Consider the following 24286-nt stretch of genomic DNA (forward strand, 5'->3'; position numbering starts at 1 on the left):
CGCTTTTGTTAAAAATTCCAGTACCAGCAACCAGACTTAAACAAAAATACAAGCAAACTCCAATGACGAAACCAACAGCAGAATTAACACTAATTCAAAATGCGTTTTTAAACGCAGCTTAAACCAGATAACAAATTCAATTTCTTGTAACGATAGAAACAGTTAAATTAGACTTCTGGCAAATTCACTTGTGAAGCAGAAGAGTAAAACACAACTCTAACAAAGGCAATTTCTACTACTAATTTGCAAGAGCAAAATCCTGGCAGTTGCTTCGCAAAGGTGTCCTTAAAAATTTTCAGACAGTAAATTATGAAGATCCACAGGACCCGAAAGGGTTACATCGATCCAACGGTACTTGACAATGAAACGGGAGTGGACACAGACACGAAAAGGAAAGAAACCATTTAACACTAAGTTTTTTTTCTTCAGAGGACTGCATTGCTTTTGTATTCTCATGAAACGGAGTGATAAGAGACTAGCCTAGTATCTTGAACTTCTCTGTTAAAACCCTACTTACATCTCTCAGCACACCAAAATTGTCAGGGCGAGACCATTACTCTGCAATACACGTGCTTAGAAGCCAAAGAATCCGAGCTCGCTGGCTCTCTCTTTCTCAAATGTCTCGAAGTACTGATAGATGATTGTCACGGCAAGTAAGATTCCAGTTCCTGAACCAATTGCGCCCATGAAATCGGCCAACACTGTGAGTGCACCGATGCACATGCCTCCAAAAGCAGCAGCCGTGGGAATGTAGCGGTTCAACTCCTTCTGCAAGTTTGACTCACGGTGACCAGGCATCACCATTTGTTGCTCCTGCAAATTACCAAGGGATATGGTTAGCATGACGCTTAGCTGTGTATATAATAGGCAATGCTTATGTTATCAAAAGGCCGGATTTAAGAATTGTTCAAATACATATTTATAGTTTAAATAGTGCATTAGGTACGAACATAAATTGAAGAGTAGGTTGGGTCTGATCCACCCACTTCAGTTGTCAAACAAGTGGGAAGAATGTATATAAAGGGTAGATTGGATCTGACCTACCCACACTAACCCCTCATCTGCAACAAAAGATTAACAATTTGTTTAAATCATTCAAATTAATACCTTGAGCTGCTTAGCGACATCTTTGGCAGAGGATCCAGAAACTTCAATCCATGTTTTGGAGAAAAGTGCACAAGCTGACAACATAAACACGAGATAGAAGAGTGCATGGAAGGGATTGGCTGCCATATCAGCTAAGCTGCAAAATATAACCACAGCATATCAATTGATGCGGGGATCAGCAGAAATAGAGAGGAAGCACACAATTATCAGGTTTACCAACAAAATTCAAGTTTTATCAGGCATAAAACATAATATCTTCAAGAGGAAAATATTTGAAATTACCTTGATGGTGCAGTGATATAATATGCTAGACCACCAACAGGAACGAATTGACCTCCTGAATATTCAGACTCCTTCCATTTGCCCAAAAGATTCACAAGGAAATTTCCGCTGTACCTCCTGTAAAGCAACTGTACACAAAAAAAAAAAAAAAAATGGTTACGAAAATACAGTAGAAGAAACAGTCCCAACTTGCCCATACCACCATAAAAGCTCCATTACCTGAGAGATAAAGTAAAGGTTGGACACAAGTGCAGACTGCAAAATGATGGGCATGTTGGAAGTGTAGAACAGCTTGATAGGATAAGAACCCTGCTGTCCACGAGCATTCTTTGATCTCACTGGCAGAACCACACGGAACCCTTGGAAATAAATTACTATAAGGAAGATCAACACCGTGGCAAGCAGATTTGTCACGTTGGGAAGATTCTGCCTGTAGAAGGCCTCCCGGAGAGCTCGAACCTTATCTGTCCGAGTTATCAGAAGATGGAACAGGGCAATAACAGCACCTTCAAATTCAGCTCCCCTCCCACTGTTGATAGTGGTGGGACTAAATGCCTTCCAGATAATGTTTTCACTGAAAAAGAATAGTATAACATTTTAAGTACTCTAAATTTGGAATAGGATCTTAGAAAATTTCCTCATAATAACGAACACATTACTCATAAACTGTCGAGTTCTTGTGCTAAAGAACCCACTGCCAGCCACATTAAGGGACAAGAAAGGATAAAAAAAACTCACCAGATATTGGTGGCAATGAAAAGTGAAATTCCAGAGCCTAGACCATATCCCTTCTGAAGAAGTTCATCCAAACATATCACAATGATACCGGCAAAGCAGAGCTGAATTATAATTAGAATGGCATTTCCAACTCCAAGTTGGCCAACACTACCATACATGCCGGAGAGGACATACGCAACTGCCTCTCCAATAGCTATCAGGATACCCAATAACTTCTGTGCTCCATTTCTGTAAAGAAAAACATAAATCAGCACTTGCAATAAATAAAACAAGATGTGCATGCAAGATACAAATACAAGGGAACACTAAACCTTCAAAACAAACTTAATAGCAGATTTGAAACCTCAACAACAGAAATTTCCAGTAAAATTAAGTCAACTAGAAACAGGTGATTACAATTGATAGGCAAAATTTATGCCACTTTACAAAGCATTCGTTTGGCATAGTTTCCAAAATGTTCTTAATTACCATTTTATAAAGGTAGTAGAAAACAAAGGCATTACTTTTCTGAACCAAAAAACAGCAAACATATTCTAAAAGGGATGTGCTATCCACAAACAGTTTTTTACTTCTCACACACCCCTTTTTCAATTCATCCAATCTGACAGTCAAAAATTAAAAAGGTGTGTGAGAAATAAAAAGGAGTGTGTGGATATCACACCCCATTCTAAAAATACCAATATAATGGCTTGAGCTTTTCAGCCAGTATTTTGAAAACTGTTTCTGAAATTGTATCATCAAGGACTGAAGACCTTTTTTCATTCCAAACAGTATGCAAACAACAACATAAAAATATTAACCAATAAAAAATTCAAAGGCCTCAAATATACTTACAAAAGAGCACGATCTTCGCGTACATTGTTGTCAACCTCAATAATCTTAGACCCAGCAAGGAGTTGCATCACCAGCCCAGATGTGACAATTGGGGTGATCCCAAGCTCCATGACAGTCCCACGGTTGGAAGCGAGGATAACACGCATCCAATAGAAGGGATCTGCCCCCGTGGTGGAGTGTATGCCATAGAGAGGGAGCTGGCTGCACACCAAGAAAATGAACAGCGAGATAACAGTGTATATCACCTTCTCTCTAAAGGGTACTTTCCGGTCAGCGCTCTGAACTTCGGGCAAAAATGACAGAAACGGTCTGACCAAATGAAGAACTCGAAATCCTCCTCCCATCTTGCTTCGTCTAATCTAACAACCTAATCCAAAAATTAAAAATTTATAACCCATCTAACATCAAGTCAACATCTTTCGAATCGAAAACACTATCTTGGTACGAAAATTTGACATTTTTGACAAGGGGCATTCGGATCCAGCTTAATCTTACGAAATTAAGAAACCGAAGCACATTCATACGCACGCATAGCATCTAGATTCACACAGTTATACAATTCCGATCCATTACACAGCACATTCATACATAGGCATGCATAAACACATACATACATGTATGAATCGAGAAATGTATGCATTCATACATACATACATAAATGGATCATAGAGATGAAATCGGGGACAATTCATAACAGATATGAGAATTCCGAAACCAAATCAAAGAGAAAGAGAGATCGATTCGAGGTTGAGAAACTGACCTCGCAAACCAAATTTGGGGATCTCCAAACCCTAGAAATGGTTTTCTCCGACGGGTAAAAAATCGATCCGAGTGAGAGAGAATTCGGATCCGGATTACGAGCTGAAAAATGAGAAATGGGCTTGAAGTGCTTCGGCGTTGTAAATAAAGGGCGTACGTGTGAGCGTGGGACTCGGAGGCCACGAGATCAAAGCGAATCGGTGTTTGACACGTGTACGGATAAATGACGTGGAATATGACACAATGCGTGTGAATTTTAGTTGCCTCCTTTTTTTGGTTTAAATTTTAATTTTACTCCAATTTCGAAATTAGAATGGATTGGCGACATTTTCAATTTTGCAAACTTGGTCATTTTTGTGATTTTTTTCTATTTTTATTTTGTATTTTGGATGTTTTAGATGTCATTTCGTTATATATAGAGTATTTTAATTAAGTGTTTAACGTTCAAGCCACTTAGTACTACGGTCTAGTGGTATTCCTTTTCATTTGGAAGTGAGAGGTCTTAGGTTTGATTTTTGTCAAAAACAAATTTGAACAATATTATTGCTAACCCATTATGGGGTTAAGCCTACCACTCCTCCCTTAGTGTAGATAATATCATTTATTAAAAAAAAATAAAAAATTCAAGAACTAATATCCAAAGTTCGAAATTTAGATTTAAAGTTTATGGGAAATTTTGGATACTCGAGTCTCAATTTAGGGTTAGATTCACGATGTTGATGCATTTTTGTTTATTTGTCTTCAGAATAATGCAAGGACATAACAAAGTTACTTGTAAAGTTGCACCCAGGACAACTGATTTGTTATTGGAATAATGGATAATTGGATGAGATGTTGTTGTTATATAGTTTGGGTGATTTTATTTGTAGTTTTAATTTGATATGGGTTTTTTTTTTTTTTTGTCGAATTGTCTGATTTTTTATTTTTAATTTTGTTCATGTTGTTGGATTTTTTTATTTTTTTATTTTTGGAAATTTTGTTGCGGGATTATTGGAATTTATTCATGTTTGATATATGAATAATTATGATCTTTGGTTATTAAACTGGTAATAAATAGTTAGTTTTATGCGGTCGGAGAAACAATTTGATAATTTAATTTTTGTTTTGATTTTAACAATATTGATAATTAATTAGGTTGATTTTTGAACAATGTGTCTAGCAAAATATATGATGCGTTTTGAAAACAATATTTACATGACATGCAGATTTAAATTACAATGCTTAGTGAAATTGTAATCCTGTTGTTTAACCAAGGGAACTTACGAATTCACATGTTAATATTTGGTAATTTTTAAAGTATGTATTGTTTCTTAGTAAGTGTAAACAGTTTTTATGGATAACCCGTTAATTTTAGTAGGTCGGGGTTGTAAGTTTAAATTCTTAAATCCTTTGAAATAATTTGAGTGTTCTCAAGATCCACTGTATGTATCATATTATGTTTGTACAAATTCAATTTATCATACCTTCACTAAAAAAAATGAGTGTTATAACATGTCCACTTAGAATAACGAATTTAATACACAGATGATACGAACATTAAAAACATAACCTATTTATCAAATTTACGACAAACAAGGAAAAGACTAATTTCTCATTAAAATAATATGATTGCCCGCTGATTATACTTTTTCCTCCTAGAAAAACTCACTTTGTGAGAAAAGTGCAAAAGGAAATAAGAAAATAATAAAACAAACGTTTAAACATAAATAAAAAACGATGTGATATCCACATATTTTATTTTAGTTCTTACATACCTTTTTAATTTTCGGGCTTCGGATTGAATGAATTGAAGAAGATCAATGGACAGAAATTATCAAGGGGTGTGTGAGAAGTAAAATGGGGTGTGGATAGCACACCTCATAAAAATCAGATTTTTATCACCAATGGTCCCTAAGATTGACTAAACTCATCATTTTGATCCCTCACTTTTGAAATCAATCAATGTTGTCCCTGACATTCACTACCGCACATCAATTTGATTCTTCTGTTTAGATTCCGTCAACTATTTCTGTTAGTTTGAAGTTGGGACCCACAAATCCAATAAAATGGTGGCACATGAATTACACAAAATAAGAGTTTTTATCACAAATGGTATTTGACATTGATCAAATTCCTCATTTTGGTCCCTGCGTTTCAAAACTCAATAAATTTGGTCCTTGACTTTCACTATTGCGCATCAATTTAGTTATTTTGTTAAAATTTTGTCAACAAATCCAATAAAATGGTGTCACGTGAATTACACAAAAGAAAGGTTTTTATCACAAATGATCCTTAACATTAATCAAATTCCTCATTTTGGTCCCTGCATTTCAAAAATCAATAAATTTGGTCCCTGACTTTCATTACTTGACATCAATTTAGTCATTCCGTTAAAATTCGTCAATATTTTTTGTTTGTGTGATAATATGGTCACATTAGCCCAATCATATGGTGCCACATGGATTAATTGTAAAATAAATATTTTTTTGTAAGATTTAAAACTAAAAGTAGTGTAAGAAATTAAAAACAAAAACTAAAAGAAAAAAATAAAGACATCATCGTCTCATCTAGGTATGCTAAAAAGGAAAAATAACGCACCACGACACCACTAAAGCTCTTGTCCTTTGTGAACTTAATTCTCATTCTCTCTGGCTGGTTGTAATCCTATCAAATTTGAATTGAATTTGGATTTGATTTTATCGAATTTAGATCGAATCTTATTTTCCAATCGGGATTGTGAGCTGCTAAAGAAATGTCAGCACGGAATACTCGCCAATTGGTTCACTTAAAAAAAAAATTAGTTTCTTATAATTAATCCACTTGGTGCCATATGATTGGACTTGTGAGACCACATCAGCACACTAACAAAAAATATTGACAAAATTTTAATGGAAGGACTCTAATAATTAGGGGTGGTTCGGTATGGGATCCCAAACCGAAAATGGGATCCCGAATTCCAAATCGAAAATTTTCGAAACGGAAATTTGAAGACCAATCCCAAACCAAAATTTTAGTATTCCCAATTTTCGGGAGTCTCGAAATATTTTCGATATTTCGGGATGGTTTGGTATTCCCAAATTTCATACAAATTGAAATAGCAATCATTCACACCAAGTTAAATTAACATGCAATCAAAATAAAATAAGTAACAAACCCAAAAGCAAAAAAATAAGTTATAAACCTAATATGTTTGAAAACTAACAATACAATTTTTTGATTTTGTGTTGAAGAAATAGACACATTTGTGAGAGGTTTATACTGGCAAATGTGACGATAAAGGGCTATTGTTACTACCTTAAACCACACCAATTATATTGCTACTAGTAGTTAGCAACAATTCAAATGTATAATAATACCTATATAAATATAGGGAATTGTTATTGGTACTCCAAAAATCTCATTCTACACTCCAAACTTCTATATTTGGAAAGAAAAATACACTTGTGAGGAGTGTAAAATGAGATTTTTGGAGTATCAATAACACTTTCCTAAATATATAATAATATATATATTATTTATTTTCAGTTCGGTATAGGATTATCGAAAGATTGAGTAGATAATACTAAATTCTGTACCGAAATTTCAAGATCAGTTTGGTATTTCATCCCTAAAATTTCGAAAATTTTGCTTTAAGATTGGAATTTTTTTTATTTGGTTCGGGAATTTTTTCTAGCCCTACCTGAAACTGGCACCTTAGACCAACTCGGCTGAGTTGTTGCAATAATTAAACCCAGATTTTAATAAAATAATAAATATTTGTGGCCACCGAGCGTCAGGTTACTGCAGTTTCATACGTTCCCGCATTTATTCAAAATGATTTGTGACAAAATCATTATGCTCACGTTTTCCTCTTCACGAACCCAAATGAATTCTCTCCTCAATCCAAAACTCCCCTCCATAATCTCACTCTTTCAACTCAAGTTTCTATCTTCGCTTGCCGTTGAGGAAAACCCATCTTTTTTCCCCATCGAAAACGACCAAATTCCTAGTCGATTTGACCCCTTTCAGTTCTTCAATGATTATGCAAAATCAAGACAGTGTACTGCTAGAATCGCTAAAATCGTACACACCCATCTGACCACAACCAGTTTACTTCAATCCGATATCGTCCTCTCGAATTCATTGCTTGATTCGTATTGTAAGTCCGCTGCCATGGTAGATGCACTCAATTACAGAGTTGGAGAGGTGAAGACGAAGAAGTAAACAGGACTGGATCCTCTGCTGCGAGTATTTAGTTCTGTTTGGTCGAGTTACAATTATGATCCCGCCATGTCATCTTATAAGTGGGACCCAAGAGGAAATTCATGAATGAGTGAGGATCCTCGCAGGATCTTCTTCGTGAGGATCACGGAAAATTTTAAATTATATTCGCTTATCGTACATCATGAAGTCAGAAATATTGTAAATTCTTTTATTTAAAATTGAATATAAATAGTACCTAATGAAAATTGATCGCACGATGGATGGATGTGATTGGAGGATCCCTAGGATCCTCACATTGTGTCTGTTCATCATACATCGTGTGACCATAAATTATTTTAAATATTTTTATTTAAAATTAAATATGAATGGTATCTGACGAAAACGGACTGCACTATATACGATGAACGGACACGATTTGAGAATTCGTAAAATCCTCACACCGTTTATCCATTTAGCTAAAAAAATGTTATCACGTCGCCATTCACTTTTCAAATAAAAGATGTGTTGATGATCGGAAAAAAAAATCAACACTAAATTTATCCATGCTTCCTAATATTATGGGTAATTAAAGATGGACGCTAAACAACCCTAAATTTATACATATTCGAAGGAAGTCTTTTCACCCTAGAAATTTCATGGACAATTTCGTGGACAACACAACTCCGCAAACAAAATTAAGTCCAAACTCTAAATTAAATTTCAAAAGGAAGACATAAACTAGAATTCAAAACACTAAATTAATTACCTAATTTGGGGTGAGAGTGAGAATCGGTGTTGGATCGAGAGTTCTAAGTGTCTATGAAAGAAAATCGCACCAAAGAGAATCGCGAGAGATAGCGGTGGCTGTGTAGTGGAGGAAGGCTGGAGAGTCAGAGACGATAGTATGGTGCGATGGTAGGGCAGTGGTTGACTGGAATTCGACACAAAGAGATGACATATTAGGGCTTGGTGGCTGAGGGAGGTTGCGCTTCAAGCCTTCAAGTTCAATGGAATCAATGGAACTAAAATGAGTCAGATCTCATTTGGAGAACCCTAAAAACAAATGACTAAAATGAGTCGGATCTCATCTGGAGAACCCTAAAAACAAATGAACGGCACAGATTAAATCCAAAACAATGAACGGTTCAAATAATTCTCTTATAATTAAAAATATATATAAATATATATAATATTAATTTTCGGTTTGGTATGGGATTATTGAAAATTTGGGAAGACAAAACCGAATCCCGTATCGAAATATTGGGATCGGGATTTTTTCGGTTTGATTTGGGAGTTTCATGAATTTTTTCTAGCCTTACTATTAATGTGTGATAGTGAAAATCAGAGACTAAATTTATTGATTTTTGAAACTCAAGGATCATAATGAGTAGTTTGATCAATGTCAGAGACCATTTGCAATAAAAACCCTTCTTTTGTATAATTCATGTGTCATCATTTTATTGGATTTGTGGATCTCACATACAAAACCAACAGAATAATTGATGGAATCTAAACGGAAGGACCTTATTGATATGTGGTAGTGAATGTCAGACACGACATTAATTGATTTTAAAAGTGAGAGACTAAAATGATGAGTTTGATAGATTTGTGAAAAAAACCCTAAAAAGTCAAGAGAAAGTGAAAGAAAAAGAGCACCGTCTGTCAGTAGACCGAGTACGCTCCACAAATCAAGCCTCCCACTCCCAAAGTACACAGCAAAAACCAGCCCCAGCTGCTGGTACTTGCTTAAGCAGATACCAAATCCCCAGAACCCAGCTTTCTCTGCGCCTCAGAGGCCATGATTTTCCGGTAAATACTTGAAAATTCAAAGCCAACCGATTGCCTTTTGGGTTTTGCTTCAATCAGTGCAATGAGAAATTCCCTTGTCTTCCTCACTCTCCTAACACTCACTGTCACTTACTCCCTTCGATTCCAAGCTCATGCTGCTCCTGCAGGTAAAACTTTCAGCCACCATCTTCCTCTTCCTTTGCTTGATGATTTAGATTGTATGTTTGATCTGTTTGGCAACTGGGTTTGCTTTGTTTCTTCATTTGCTTCTCTTATTTTGCTCGAATTTTTTTTTATCAAATTATTAAAAACCACTTTGGAATATTGCTTTGCAGATATAGTTAGATACCCATTTCTTGATTTTTCTTGATTCTACTGGATGGGTTCTGTTTATTCTGATATTCCCAAATAACCCTTTTTCACTGTCATTCATTTGGTAATGATTATATACTGGGTTCCTGTGATCTGTTTACTTAATCGGTCTTACTATTACTTCACTGATGATATTGTTTTGGATTAAATCGTGTTTGCTCAGGCCCATTGATAAAGCACTTGTCTTCTCTTCTCAAATGGACCAGGGAAATATCCTCCAAAACGCCACAATCAGGTAACTTAAAGTGAATTTAAGTTTCTTTGGTTCGGTTTTTCTTATTCAAGGATAATTTATCTGCAAGTATTATATGGTTTGTCATTTTGTTGTATTCCAGATGGGAATGTTCTTCAGTTTGAGGATGGGTACTTAGTTGAGACTGTTTTGGAAGGAAATGATATCGGAGTTATTCCTTACAAAATCCGCATCTCAGAGGATGGGGAGCTCTTTGTTGTGGACTCCGTTAATAGCAACATTATGCGGATTACTCCACCATTGTCCCAATGTATGCAACTATATTTTATTGTTTCACCTTATTTGAGATCTGTTCCCCGATTCTCCCTAACTTGATATTTGTATTTTGTTGTTTAAATTTTTTAACATATAAGGGTTTTGTATTCCTCTTTTTTATCAGATAAAAGTTCTGTATATCAATTACTTGATGCTAATAATTTTTTTTATAAAAAAAGTAACAAGATGGTGCAACATCCTACGGTCCTGTAGTTTGGGATATTAAAATGATGAATTTGAACGTAACACAACAATGCTTGATCTTTAATCTTGCTTGTTGTATCTGTTTTCTTTACTTCTTCTGGTTTTCGTAGTTTTGTAGTATGGATTAACTGTATCAATAATAAACATCGCTGAGTTGTAGAGTAATATGAATTTATATCTTTTCCGGAATCACATTCCTTGATTTTCATTTTTCATTTTTTGAACATATCATTGCTGCAGATAGTAGGGGAAGATTGGTTGCTGGTTCATTTCAGGGTTACACCGGACATGTTGATGGGAAGCCAAGTGATGCTCGTTTCAATCATCCCAAAGGTGTAACCATGGATGATAAAGGGAATGTGTATGTTGCTGATACCTTGAATCACGCCATAAGAAAGATTGGAGATGCTGGTATGTACATGTAATTCGTGTTATATTCATAGTTATTTAGAAGCTTATACAGATGAAAGCTGGCAACAAGATATGAGTAAAATATCAAATTTCTTTATGTATGCATGCATGTATGTATTTATGATGAATTAGCAAAACATAAGTATAGAAACGTAACTTGTGCGTGGGAGTGTAAACTGTTAAAAATTTCAAAATTTTGCAACTTTTTTTTTTTTTTAATCTGAAAACCATTTTTACAAATCCCTTTATAGAGATAACTCAGAGTATGATTCAATTTCTGAAATTCTAATGTAAATTGTTTGCAGGTGTGACAACCATTGCGGGTGGGAAATCAAATGTCGCAGGCTACAGGGATGGGCCCAGTGAAGATGCAATGTTCTCAAATGATTTTGATATCGTATATGTTCAACCTACTTGTTCATTGCTAGTTGTTGACAGAGGAAATGCTGCTCTCCGGCAGATCTCTCTCAACCAGGAGGATTGTGATTTTCAGTACAGTTCAATTTCTGCTACAGGTTTGATTGCATGCTGTTTACATTCAGTGTCCATTCATTAGGCATAGTTTTGAATTGATGGCATGAAAGCTCTAAAACGGGTGTTGTGGCTGTAATATTAGCTTGACCATGCAAGGTGTCTAGGGAAGCATACTCACTGGTCTTCATGTACATATGTATTATTGCATAGGTTGTTATAGCTGATTCTCCTTTTAGTTTTTGCAAGTACAGTTTCACATACTGTATATGAACATTCAAAATGATCTGTATCAGTTAGCTCTGCAGACAAAGGGTTGCCTTTTGTGTTTTATTAAATCTATTATTGTATATGAGGGAGTGTTGAATCTAGATGTCAAATTGAAGGTTTATGCCTTAGATGATCCAAAGAATTAGCAGGGTTTTGTGGTCAAACTTTAAAGTTACTATTAAGAAGCGGAATCTGTGGAAGCTGATTTCACATAAGTTGGTCCCATTAGCTAATATGTAGTAATGGCCACTAACTGATCAATGGGGATATATAATACCACGGAAGTAGCAGCCATTTGACATTTGACATTTATGAGTGAGTTAATATTAGAATCCATCACCAATCTGCTGCTTTGTCCTGAAAGTTCTAGAATCGCACGCACAAATAGGCCTTGGTTTTGAGAATAAAAGAAAATAAGAGAAATGAACCAGAAAAGAAATTTAAAGGATGCAAAATCAAATGAAAAGAATGAGAAAATACCTTGCGTGAAGAATTAGCATTGATGGTATTTCTGTTATAATCGAAGTGTTAAAGGGCTTATTAATTATTACAGATTTGATGTATTCTATTTTGTACAAGTATGAATCTGGAATTAGACTAATATTATGAAGGTTGGTGCATGATTCAGTTTTCGTTCGTGATGCACAGGATACATCTATTTGTTTGTTAAAATTGTTTTAAATGTCAATGTTAATTTCTGTCAAACCCCCAAAATAATTGTTGGCCAGTGTCATAGTGTGTGAGTTCAGATATGATTAGGTGTATGTTGGATACTTGGGTATTTAACATCATGAGTATCTAATTGGTAAAATGATTCAAGTCATGAGTCTTAGGCATAGCATGTTCTTCGCATCCAACCGAGAGCCCATCAGTAGGAAGCAATGCAATAGATAGCAGAACCAGAATATAAGGGCTTACAGTTCTTATATTCACCTTTATGCTGTTTTCCTGATTCTTGAATTCCTGTCGTAATATCATTATATGCCTGTGGAGTAGGAATCCATGCGTTCACAGTCTGGTCTTGACTCTCATTTCCATGTCTCCTTATCATTAGAAAATTCAAAATTATGTTCACTATATCATGTTTTAGGCACCGATGTGATTTTAGTGTACATTTTTTTACTTGAAACAGACATAGATGTCATATGCAGTTGAAAGAAATAAGCACTAATTGGAGAACCTAATTGACGCCACTGTATATTTTATCCAGTATAAAGAGTATGGTTATTTTTGACATTCTGCCTTCTGCACAAGAGATATGTAGTGTCTCCGGTTAATTAAATGCTACAGATTTTTGCCCTGTGACAATTATATTGTGTTTACAATAAACTGATGTTTGACCTTCTGGAAGGTTACCTTTTAATATAAGCTTGGGATAACCTCGGTTATATGCTGCATTAAAATATATGGTATATATGATGCCTCATGATGATGGGGGCATCAAATTCTTTTTAAGATTGTGAAGCATTTCTCTGACTGACATATGTGTGTCTTTTGCAGATGTCCTTATGGTTGTTGGTGCTGTCTTGGCAGGGTATGCTACATGCATGCTTCAGCAGGGATATGGACCTTCTTTCTTATCGAGAACGGTATGCTTCCTATGATCTACTAATGCAGAAACATAAATTAAATGCTCGTCCTTGTTCCAGTCATGAACTTTACCCAAAATTTGATTCATTTTCATCCCATCTCAGCTAAAAAATGCATTTAAAGTAAAACACGTTATTTGGTCAATATTTTATTTCTGCCCTTATTCTTTTTCTTTACTGCTTGTGCATGCTTTTGTTAGATTATATTTTATGCAAGTTGTGTTCTTCGCTTGATGTAATGCATAACTGGTACAGCAGCCACCTTCAAAGAGTGAAATGAAAGAACATCCAAGCAGTGAAAAATCCACTCTACTGGTGGAAAGCATGAAAGAGGAACCGGGATGGCCCTCTTTTGGACAGCTCGTCAGTGATCTATCCAAACTTGGACTTGAAGCATTGGCTGGCATATTCGTTCACTTCCTCCCGTCGCGTTTTATGCCTGGTGGCTCCCAGAAAGCCCTCACACCATTAAAAGATTCTCTTAGGATGCCTGAAGACAAATCTGAGGCTCCAGTAGTTCAGAGACAAAGTGCTCCTGCTCCTCTATCTGAAACTCGACAGGCCCATACTCCCATTGCAAGTGAGAAGTATTCAGAAATGAAGCCACCAAAAATGAAGTCAACTAGTTTCAAAGATCCCTCTTTGCCGAGCAAGCACCGGTCTTCAAAACGACAGGATTCTGCAGAGTTCTATGGGTCCGGTGAGGTTTCTTCTCATAGCAGGTCTAAGAGCCAGAAAGAAAGAACAAGGCATCGCCAGCGAGAAAAGACTGGAGAGGTAGTTTATGGAGCTGTTGGGGCAGAAACAAAACCGGTGGATATGAAGCCAGCGGGTTATGACAATCCAAAGTTCGAAAATTACAACATGAGGAGCAGGTATGGGACTGATCGCCAGCGAGAAAACACTGGAGAGGTAGTTTATGGAACTGTTGGGGTAGAAACAAAACCAGTGGATATGAAGCCAGCGGGTTATGACAATCCAAAGTTCGAAAATTACAACATGAGGAGCAGGTATGGGACTGATCGCCAGCGAGAAAAGACTGGAGAGGTAGTTTATGGAACTGTTGGGGCAGAAACAAAACCGGTGGATATGAAGCCAGCGGGTTATGACAATCCAAAGTTTGAAAATTACATGAGGAGCAGGTATGGGACTGATAGTTCATGCCGCTTTTGATCAAACTGTGACCCCGTGAATACCCTTTGCCGGCCTGCAAATTTCAGCCAGTTTTTGCCTGATCTTGAATGTGTATCCTGTATTTCGTTTCGAGCTTAGTCTGCAACTGATTCTATGCTGCAAGTTTGTAAACAGGGATGTGTTAAGAAAAAATTACAGATGGGTGAGGATTCTACAAGTATTCTCTGACATAGGACTGTTTAGTCTAGGCACCATACACTGCTTTCATTTTGTGAGGAAGTTAATGAGAAACTGAGACGTGCAGAAATGGATTTTCTTGTTTCTTACTTTTCTTTGCATTGTAGGACAATGACTTTCATAAAATGAGGATGTAATCGTGGTCCCACCGTGTGAGAAAGATAAAACGCATGACAATGCTTGAAATAACACCATGAGACACTACAATTACATTCACGTTGTAGGTGAATTTCTCTCATGTAATAGGGTTAGTAACTTTCCATAAGACGATTTTTTAAACTAGTTTAATTTACGAAGTAGGAGAGTTTGAACTTGGATGCAATGAAGCAGATATATTGTCGATTGGCCTAACTTAGACTGTCTCAAACAAAATAAGCCCAAAATGTGGGCTCAAAACTTCTCCAAGGCAAAAGGATTTTGGGGGTGGGAATTTTGGAATTTGGGTTTGGGGGTTGGAATTTTGGGATTTCAAGTTTTGGGGTGGAAATTTGGGATTATTACCCACCCCAGATAGATAAGGTCGCAAGTGGGCTGGGGGACCCACATTTCACTAGCCAATTGAAGAGCAGATTGAGGCCGGCCTCTCGTGTCGGCACGGCAACATCAACTGGGACGATTGCATGCTGGTTAGTGCACAGAAGGCATACTTTCTACCGCCCAGATTAAATGGTTGTTAAGATCCAGCGGCTGGCGTGCCTTCTGGTTTTTGGTCCAGTGTGACGTGCCCAACTACAACTATTTCTAAATCTAACGGCTCAAATTCAATTTAATCAATCATAGCAGTAATAAAAACAAAAAAAATCAACGACTCAAATTTAAATTCAATAGTCAAAATAATATTACTAAGAGTATTTCTAAAGGAGATATTAAATTTAAAATATTAAATTAATATTTGATGGCTTATGTGGTAATTTGATATTTTATACAATTTTTTGATCAAACTGATATGTCAAATAATAATGCCATTCTAAAATGTTAAATAATAAAAAGAAAAAAAAATCAATGACTCAAATTTAAATCCAATAGTCAAAATAATATTACTAATTAGTTCAAATCAGATCCAATACTAAACTCCTCCAAAGTAATAAATAACCATCCATTTATTCACTAAACCATAAAAAAATTCAATTTTCTCATATTTCACTACCAATTTTTTCTTTTTAGAATTTTAATTTCTTTACCTCAAAATATTCGTAAAAATAAAACAAGATAGATTATACAAGAATTAATTCCAAAATTTTTAGCTAAAAAAAAAATTAACGAAATACAAAAATTTAACAAATTATAAACTTGCTAATCAAGTTAATATTGTTGGAAATATCAGAGAATTTGGAATTTGCAAGTATTTCTAAAATTAGAAATTTATAGTTAAATTGCCTTCTGCTTGTCGGCTTTGGTACGTCATGGTCATATTTATAGTAGGTGGGTGGATATAGGTCGGCTATCTTCCAAAAGAAACTTGTTTTGATTTGGACAGAGACTTGGATATAATATTAGCCCTTCTCTTCTAATTTTATTTTCAAAAAAAAAAAGAAAAAAAAAAAAGAAAAAAAAGGTACACGGAAAAAAATAATATATATATAATTATATTTACATGAAAAAAGTATATGAATATGGTCGCTATTGAAATGAAACAACCACCAAAATCCATGTTATTGAACCAATTAACAATGGGATATATCAAATTTCTTATTGTAAATGGGAAGAGTAAGGATGAGCGGTGAAGAACTAGTTATGTACTGCTTTGTAATTACTGTAGTGAAGAATCATTATTTATGCTTTATTTATATATGTGGCGTTTTCTTTTTATATGCAGGTCCATTCTAGGGCTATGTAAGTTGCCTTTTGTCTATTTGGACTTCGTTCTAATGAACATGCTTTACCATTGACGAAAAAAAGGTAGACGGAAAACTGTCTGAATTGTTCAATTCAACTAGATTTTATCATTTTGAATACTTTCATACTTTAGTTTGCATTTTACACTAAAATAGTGTAATTAAAGATCAAGTCAAATCAAACAAAACTAGACAGTCTTAAATAAAGATGACAAGCATGGAGCATATCCTAGTATAGAAAATACAAGCAAAGGATTCAAAACGATTTGGAGTGCAAGACACATATAGCCTGTGACATTTTCTTTTTTCGAGTCCAATATAGAAAAGTGATTTTTTTTTTTTTTTTTTTTTTTGGTATTTTCAACTCTAAAAAGGGTAAAAGTCCATTGGTTTCTACCATTCCCTATTACTAGTCACATTGAGACAGATAGGTTTCGAAGCAAAAAATAGGAAACACAAAGTGGTGAACGAGTCTTCTTCTAGTGCATTTTTAACCATGGAATCTAAAGTTTCAAAAACCGCTAAAATTTATTTATTTTTATTGAAATAAGAATAAAATAGAAACGCGAGTTTGTTATAAGCGGAATAGTACTAAGCACAGATTCTACCGTTTTATATCTTCACTTTAAAGTTAAAATAAAATTTGTTTGAATAAATATTACAATAAATAGTAAAGTGTAATTAAATATTTTAGCCAAAAGTATAGAATGTATAGTAAGATTAATGGCTAGTTGCCATACTTGGCCACTCCAAAAAGAGAGAAAAAAAAGAAGACGTGACTAACATCCAACTCATTTCTCACTAACCTCACTCCTTCACCATTTACAAAATAGCAATGTGTATGAAATAAGTTCATTGTTTCGTAATTAAATTTTTTTGTATGATATTGTATGATGTTTAGATTAAATAATATAATTTAAATAATTGTACATGATATTGACGATACATGTAATTTGAAAAATTATAATGTTAATCAGAACATTACTATGATAGTAAATATATTACATATTACATATAAGTTTTTAAAACACGCTAATTGCTAATCGGATGATAGATAAGGATCAAATGCCTAGGCATCTAGGCAGAAATCAGATGGGAGCCCAAGTGGCGAAGCCAGTGGCTTAACCAGGATTTTCAAATAATGAGATTATAATATAAACAAAAAAAGATTCATTGGGCTATTTCGCCAATCATCTAATAGGCATCTGCCTATATTTGTCAACATATGTCAGGAGTAGATATTGTAGAAAAGTTTATGCCAATTTTATTCGTAGATACTTGTCAAGAGTGGATGTAGGATATTGTAAAGTAATGTTGAAGGATGTAAGGCTTTTGTTTTTTTTTTTTTTTAGTACATCGATATTTTTACACTAAAGGGAGGGAATGTTCAGTTAAGTCACACAATAGGCAACCTAATTGGTATCAAATTTGCCATCAACGAGATTGAAACCTAAGAATTAAAGTATTTCATACAAGAAAAAAGAAAAGGAAGACAAATATGATAGGAAAAAAATAGAAGAAGTGAGAAGATGAGATTGTAATTTAGTTGTCTTTGGTGTTTATCGAGGTGAAATATAATATTTAAAACAAATATATATTAGCTTTTAAAGTTGTTGAAGTCAAGAATAACCGATCACCTCATGCAGTCTTCGACCCCAGGTGAGCCTAGCTGTCCTATACGCCTAAAGGTAGAAAAATAAAAATAAAAAATAAAAAAAAGAAAAGAAAAAGTAGAAGATGTTACCTGACATTCGTGTATAATTGAGCAATGATTAATTAAATATAAAAAATAAAAAAAATCTAATAAAGCGCCCTTCTTTTACTATTACAACCCTCCATCTCTCACCGGAAAACCTGCAGGCTCTCTCGCCGGAATCGAGTCGGTTCGGCCGGGTCGCTCCGCTTTTGACTTTGCGTCTTCACGAAGCTGAACCTAAGCTTGAAGCTCAACGCTGCTCGCTTGCTTCTTCTTCTCCTCCTCTACTTCTTTCGGAGCTTTCAATTTCGTGGGTTTCCATTTTTGTCCCTCTCTCTGTACAATGGGTTGTGCTGGATCGTCACAGACCAAAGGAGACGGTGAGGTTACTCTATCATTCTCTCAGCTTCTGTCGCTTTGTTTATCTTTTGGGTTTGGTGCTTTAGCTTCTGTTTGGCTGCTGGGAAAACGCAGGAAAAGGAAAGTTGAAAAATCTTTGAAGAAATTGAAAGTAGTTGTGATTTCTGGAAATGGGTTGAGCGCTGAGCTCAGTTGAGTCAGACTTATGAATTATTTCTCTTTCTTGAAAAATTGATCAATATGTTATTGGGGTTTATGAATTGTTGTTATTTTAATTTCAAGAATTAGTTTTTGATATAGTTTGGATTTTTCAAGATTTACATGCTTTGTTGTTTCGACAAACAATGCTCGAATGAATGAAGCAGTGGAATTGTTTTCGAGAAAAGAAAAGGAAGAAAAAAGAATGAAGATGGTTAGGGAATGACATTGGGTTTAGCTGAGGAATCGAACATCTGAAAATTGCGGTTTTAGATGTAGGACCATTAATCTGCGCATTGAAAAGCCGGACTTAGACTTTATGCCCAAGATGGTATTTTTATGCCCAAAATGGTACAGGGAATTGTTTGATCAGACAATTTCTTTCTGATCTTAACATTGGCGTGTGACCGTTGGTATTAATTTTTCCGGCCTGTACGTTGGACATTTATGTGCTCAAAAGTGAAAAGCAATATATGAAATTATGCCCTATTGAACTTATGAATGTCATGTCTGGAAGGCATTGTGCAGAATCTAGAAAAATCGTGGGCTTTCCTTTCTAGTTCTAGGCTAGTTCATTGAACTTGAACGAGTTATTGGATGGGGATTTGTGGTTATACTAGTTATGTATTTCTTCTTAGTTCACCAAGAAAACATGAATAACTAAGAGAAAGGAAATGCTTCAGTCGATGGAGTATGGTTCTCACTGTTATCTTTTGATTATTTGCAATTTACAGTTAAGAAAGTTGATAGTTGTTTTTTTAAGCACTGGTGATTTCAGAGGCAATAATTAGAAGTTTACTATTAACAGGGACATTGAAGAAGGTTCGGAAGCCAAAACCTTGGAAGCATCCTCAGCCATTAACAAAGTCTCAGCTTTTGCAGTTGCGTGAAGAGTTTTGGGACACTGCTCCTCACTATGGAGGCAGGAAAGGTACTATTTCCTCTGGATGTGTATATATATTTATGTATGTATTGATAATTACAGAAGATTTTTGGGGTCCATTCTTTTTTGTTTGTTGGATTGAAACATTGGGTTACCTTAATACAAAATAGTCATGTTGCCCCGTAATTTTTTTTTACTTGTTACTAAGTTCCTACTGGGACGCAATGTTTTCTATGCCAAAACAACTCCATGTTTGTAAAAACCAAGGGTGGCAACTTACAGGGAACATCAGAATGCGTTTAGATATGGAAATGCAATCAAGGGAGATTCAAGGAATATCTCTGAAATCCTGTGCAATTTAGAGTGAAATGTTTCATGATATTTTATTAATGAGGAAAACCATTCTCTCAAACCTATTAGTCTTTATTAGTAAACTTGGTTGTATAGAAGTGTAATAGAAGCTCTTATCTTGTGAACATTGACTTGAAAAAAAATAGGATGAGAACTATAATTAATTGCTTTTCTAGTCACCTTAAAATGTTAAATTTAACAGTTAGTTTGAGTTCAGTCACTCTGTAGAGCTGTGAATATTTATTGTGATCTTCTGTTGGTATAACAATTGAACAATTTGTACTCATCTGAGATTGAATGACCATTAAGGGTCATAAATGTTCTAATGAACGTGAGTACAGGATTTAAAGTATAATGTTTTGGTAAATTTTCATTTACCGTGAATACTTCATGATTTATGTAGAAAATGAATGCTCAAGGTACCTGATTATTAAACTTCGAGTTCAGTTTGAAGACCCTATGACAGCTTAATCTGTATTATTTGGAATTGGAATCACCTAAGAAATGTCTTAATTACATACAAGGTGATCTCTTTGGGGTAATTTTAGTGTACGATAATGTTGATTGTTGAGTAACCTAGAAAATTATGTATAGAATGTTGTTAAACGAATGGAAACCAGAGATAACTAGATAAGAGAATAAAGATGATCACGTCATGTGAATGCAATGGCAGCTAATGGCTGCATCTATAAAGAAATGAAGAACAAGGATTAGCTTCTTGTCCGAATCTCCAAGGATAGGATTTGTATTTAGTTGAATAAGTGGTCACCACTCACCTCAGTATCACCTCAGGATAAACGAGAACAATTGAAAAATGTTGTAAATAATACCACTGTTTCATGTGTTTTTTTCCGTATATTTGGTGTAGTGGTTTTAGTTCTTAGGGAGTGATGCTGTAGGTTTATGCTTCCGATAGAGAATTAAAGAAGGATCTTCAACATGATACTGGTTCAGAACCCTAAAAGCACAGAAAAGTGATTATTGTGGTCATGTTCTTGTTTGACTTTGCATTTGCTACTGTGGTTTTTGTTTCCTTTTCTAAGTTACATTCTTCACACATGGTATATCTTACAAAAATTTCACTTGTACCATACGTTAGAGATTTGGGATGCACTTCGAGCTGCTTCTGAAGCAGATATAAGCCTTGCACAAGCGATTGTGGACAGTGCTGGGGTGATTGTTCAAAATGCTGATTTAACAATTTGCTATGACGAAAGAGGTACTTATCCAATTTCCATTTTCTTCATTACTACTTGCTGCCCCCCAAAAACCTCAAATGCTATGCAAGTTTCTTCTTGGCTTACATCTCTGAGCGGGTGTGTTGTATGTGCAAGTGTCGTCGTGTGTGCTTTTGAATGAAAATTTGGCAAAACTTGTTCCATCTTCTATATAAATGGCAGATTGCCATTCATATTTTACGGCCTTCCTTTTCCTCTTAGCGTGTGCTTACATTACCACCTTGCAGGTGCAAAATATGAACTACCGAAGTATGTTTTGAGCGAACCAACCAACTTAATTCAAGAGAGCTGACTCAAGGAGAAGATATGACAAACTTTGCTCACAAGATTGAATGTAAATCATGTATATTTTCTCTCTCGTTCTCTTCCTTATCTTAAATAGAGACGGTCACTTTTACGCCTTTCCTTTCACATTCACATGAATTCTTCTTAGTTTGCTGCAAGTTACTTCGGTTAGTTGAACAATAAAGCAAGTGTTCTGAATTTGAATAATCTCAATCCTCTCTCTTCCATATCTAAGATAGCGATGGTCTCCATTTCGAGCTGATAAATTTGACCAGAGAGTAAATCTCAATTACATTTACTAAAGTTTTTGCATGATGTGATTCAATGCTTGTGCAATATGTTGTAGAAATGCTTAAAAAGGTTATACGGCCGTCGTGGTTCACTTCTTTTTTTCTTCAGTACATCGATATTTTTACATAAGGGGGAGGGAGAGTTCGGCTAAGCCACACAATGGGCAACCTAATTTGGTATCGAATTCACCATTCACGAGATTCGAACCTAAAACCTCTCACTTCTAAACAAAGAGGAATACCATCAGACTGTAGTATTGAGTGACGGTTTACTTCTAATTATATACTATTTGGATTTAGAGCAAGTAAACACCATGGTTATAGCGCCATAGACAGATTACAACTTTATAACCACGAGTATAGATCCTGTCCGGGTCTAAAAAAACAGAGCCTAAGGATCAAATGATCCGGGCTGTTGAAATTTGATTTAACAGTTACAAACAGGAGCCTTATAAAAGTTATAATAATTGTAGCCATTGGATCAAATTTCAACGGTCCGGATCATTTGATCCTTGGACTCTCTTTCTTAGATCCGGAAATGATTTGTATGCTATAACCACAACATAATAATGATAATTAAGGCCGAAAAAGGATGATGTGGAAAATTTGAAACCAAGAAATTGACAAGCAACGGCAAGTTTAGAAGCCTCTAGTAGGTTGGACTCTGCCCGCCTTCCAAGTTTAGTCTAAGACCTCTGCTTGTAGCCAAGGCAGATTTTGGATTTCGATTTTCATTTTTTATAAAGAGAGTTGTTATTAGCACTCATTTTTAATAAATAATTATACAAACGAGGGAGAAATGCAATGTGACCATTTTTAGAGCCAGAATAAACAGTAGTATAATATTAACCAAATTGTGTATGTTACTCAATAGAATTGTATGCGAAAATTAGCGTTGTGGCATCATAAGATTATGAAATTCGCACTAATAATTCTTACGTAGAACAAAAAATCTTTCCCATGGAGTCATTGTCAGGATATTCAGTTCTGAGATAAAGTTTCTTGACATTGAGGAAACACCCTGACGCAGGAGGATCGTAAGTAATACAATTTGAGCTCACCTTCAAAGCCACGAGTGTTTTACAGGTGAACATGCATTGAGGCAACTCAAATCTCCGATAATCATCAAGAATCGTATCAACACGAAGATCAAGTTCAACAACATTACGCTCGATGTCAGTTTGAATCCAAGCATTAATAAGAGCCAAATCGTTACTACAGCAGGAACATCGAAGACGGAACTTTTTAATGTCTGATGATGAATCACGAAGGGAGAGTGCACGATCAACAAAGGTCGAAAAAACAACAGAGTCTTTGAATTCTGGTGATGAATCACGAAGGGAGAATGCTGGTCCTCGCGGCATACTTTGTTGGAACGAAGGAAAGTATGCGACAAAGAATTGCATCTGGTAATTCACTGATCCTGTCTTCGCCTCCTCCTTGAGGCTTTGAATTCTTTATTAGTCTTCGAGTCTCCGAATTCGACTCCATTTTTACATCTGCCTACAAATTAGATGAAAAATCTAAGTAATTGAAACTAAAAACTCTTAATTTACGCTCCTCCCGTTCAATTACTTTTACAAACTTCAAACTGTTCATATATATTTGACATGTGAAGGAAATTCTACTTTTCCAGAGAAAAAACCGATTAAAACCAACAATACCAAAGAAATTAATCAATGGATCATTTTTCCGGAAACCATTCCAATTCAATCGAGAATTAGCAATTGAAAAGAATTATTAAGTAATATTCACATTTTTTGGGAAATCAAGCTTTGTTAGAAATTTCGTCAACAACAGATCACGTGGCATCTTTCCACTTCAAGATTTCTAGAAGATTACAAAACATTAGGGTGAGAATTACCATGACTACAACTTATGAAGCTAGAGCTTCCACAAAGAAAAATGTATGTGTCCATGATCTTTAGTCAACGTAATTCTTACTTCATGTCGTCTAGGGGATTTAAGGAGACAGAAATACCCTTCAAAAGAGGCACGCGTGCATTTTGACAGGATTTCTAACGAAATTTGGCAGAGGTGGTTTATTCACACTAAAGAAGGAGTCTGAGAGGTTTTGAGAGCTTTGAGTCGTGGAAACAGTCTCTTTGCAAAGCAAGAGTAAGGCTGTGTACGATAGAGGTTCCCCCGACCCTCGCAAAGAAGGGAGCCTTGTTGGTTTGGGGTCACCCTTTATGAGAGGTTTTAATATGTAGAAATTTGCTTTCTTATCCAGCTTCAAGTTGGTAATGGAAAGAGATTCGTTCTGAGACACGTAAGAAGTCTAA

General features: G+C 35.4%; 3 protein-coding genes across 4 annotated transcripts; 2 read left to right on the forward strand and 1 right to left on the reverse strand.

The window, feature by feature from the left end:
* Positions 1-167: 167 nt before the first annotated feature.
* On the reverse strand, positions 168-3851 carry LOC137715572 (uncharacterized). The gene is made up of 7 exons (XM_068454916.1): positions 3722-3851; positions 2962-3328; positions 2128-2355; positions 1609-1963; positions 1390-1517; positions 1108-1243; positions 168-813 (listed from the first exon to the last, which is right to left on the reverse strand). Exons 2-7 carry the CDS (start codon positions 3303-3305, stop codon positions 574-576), a joined length of 1431 nt encoding a protein of 476 aa, XP_068311017.1. The 5' UTR covers positions 3306-3328; positions 3722-3851; the 3' UTR covers positions 168-573.
* A 5680-nt stretch (positions 3852-9531) lies between these two features.
* On the forward strand, positions 9532-14984 carry LOC137715185 (uncharacterized). 2 transcript variants are annotated; one of them, XM_068454421.1, is made up of 7 exons: positions 9532-9836; positions 10205-10276; positions 10377-10544; positions 10994-11164; positions 11470-11679; positions 13406-13494; positions 13750-14984. In XM_068454421.1, the coding sequence occupies exons 1-7, from the start codon at positions 9752-9754 to the stop codon at positions 14665-14667; spliced, it is 1713 nt and encodes a 570-aa protein (XP_068310522.1). In that variant the 5' UTR covers positions 9532-9751; the 3' UTR covers positions 14668-14984. The 2 variants fall into 2 exon arrangements, with proteins under 2 accessions (XP_068310522.1, XP_068310523.1); XM_068454422.1 differs by having other exon boundaries at positions 13753-14984.
* A 3597-nt stretch (positions 14985-18581) lies between these two features.
* LOC137715780 (uncharacterized) lies at positions 18582-21945 on the forward strand. Its single transcript, XM_068455128.1, has 4 exons — positions 18582-18776; positions 19763-19885; positions 21288-21407; positions 21654-21945. Exons 1-4 carry the CDS (start codon positions 18740-18742, stop codon positions 21716-21718), a joined length of 345 nt encoding a protein of 114 aa, XP_068311229.1. The 5' UTR covers positions 18582-18739; the 3' UTR covers positions 21719-21945.
* The last annotated feature ends 2341 nt before the right edge of the window (positions 21946-24286 follow it).

This window comes from Pyrus communis, chromosome 14 (genome assembly GCF_963583255.1).
Source record: "Pyrus communis chromosome 14, drPyrComm1.1, whole genome shotgun sequence".
Lineage (NCBI taxonomy): Eukaryota > Viridiplantae > Streptophyta > Magnoliopsida > Rosales > Rosaceae > Pyrus > Pyrus communis.

Bases quoted from the DNA above. Each gene is read 5' to 3' on its own strand.
- LOC137715780 (XM_068455128.1), top strand. From the start codon at position 18,740: ATGGGTTGTGCTGGATCGTCACAGACCAAAGGAGACG. The intron at 18,777-19,762 runs GTGAGGTTACTC...TACTATTAACAG, and splicing joins GTCACAGACCAAAGGAGACG to GGACATTGAAGAAGGTTCGG. The intron at 19,886-21,287 runs GTACTATTTCCT...ACCATACGTTAG, and splicing joins TCACTATGGAGGCAGGAAAG to AGATTTGGGATGCACTTCGA.
- LOC137715572 (XM_068454916.1), bottom strand. From the start codon at position 3,305: ATGGGAGGAGGATTTCGAGTTCTTCATTTGGTCAGACCGTTTCTGTCA. The intron at 1,518-1,608 runs GTAATGGAGCTT...TTTTGTGTACAG, and splicing joins ACCTTTACTTTATCTCTCAG to TTGCTTTACAGGAGGTACAG. The intron at 814-1,107 runs GTATTAATTTGA...GGTAATTTGCAG, and splicing joins ATGTCGCTAAGCAGCTCAAG to GAGCAACAAATGGTGATGCC.
- LOC137715185 (XM_068454421.1), top strand. From the start codon at position 9,752: ATGAGAAATTCCCTTGTCTTCCTCACTCTCCTAACACTCACTGTCACT. The intron at 9,837-10,204 runs GTAAAACTTTCA...GTGTTTGCTCAG, and splicing joins AGCTCATGCTGCTCCTGCAG to GCCCATTGATAAAGCACTTG. The intron at 10,277-10,376 runs GTAACTTAAAGT...GTTGTATTCCAG, and splicing joins CTCCAAAACGCCACAATCAG to ATGGGAATGTTCTTCAGTTT.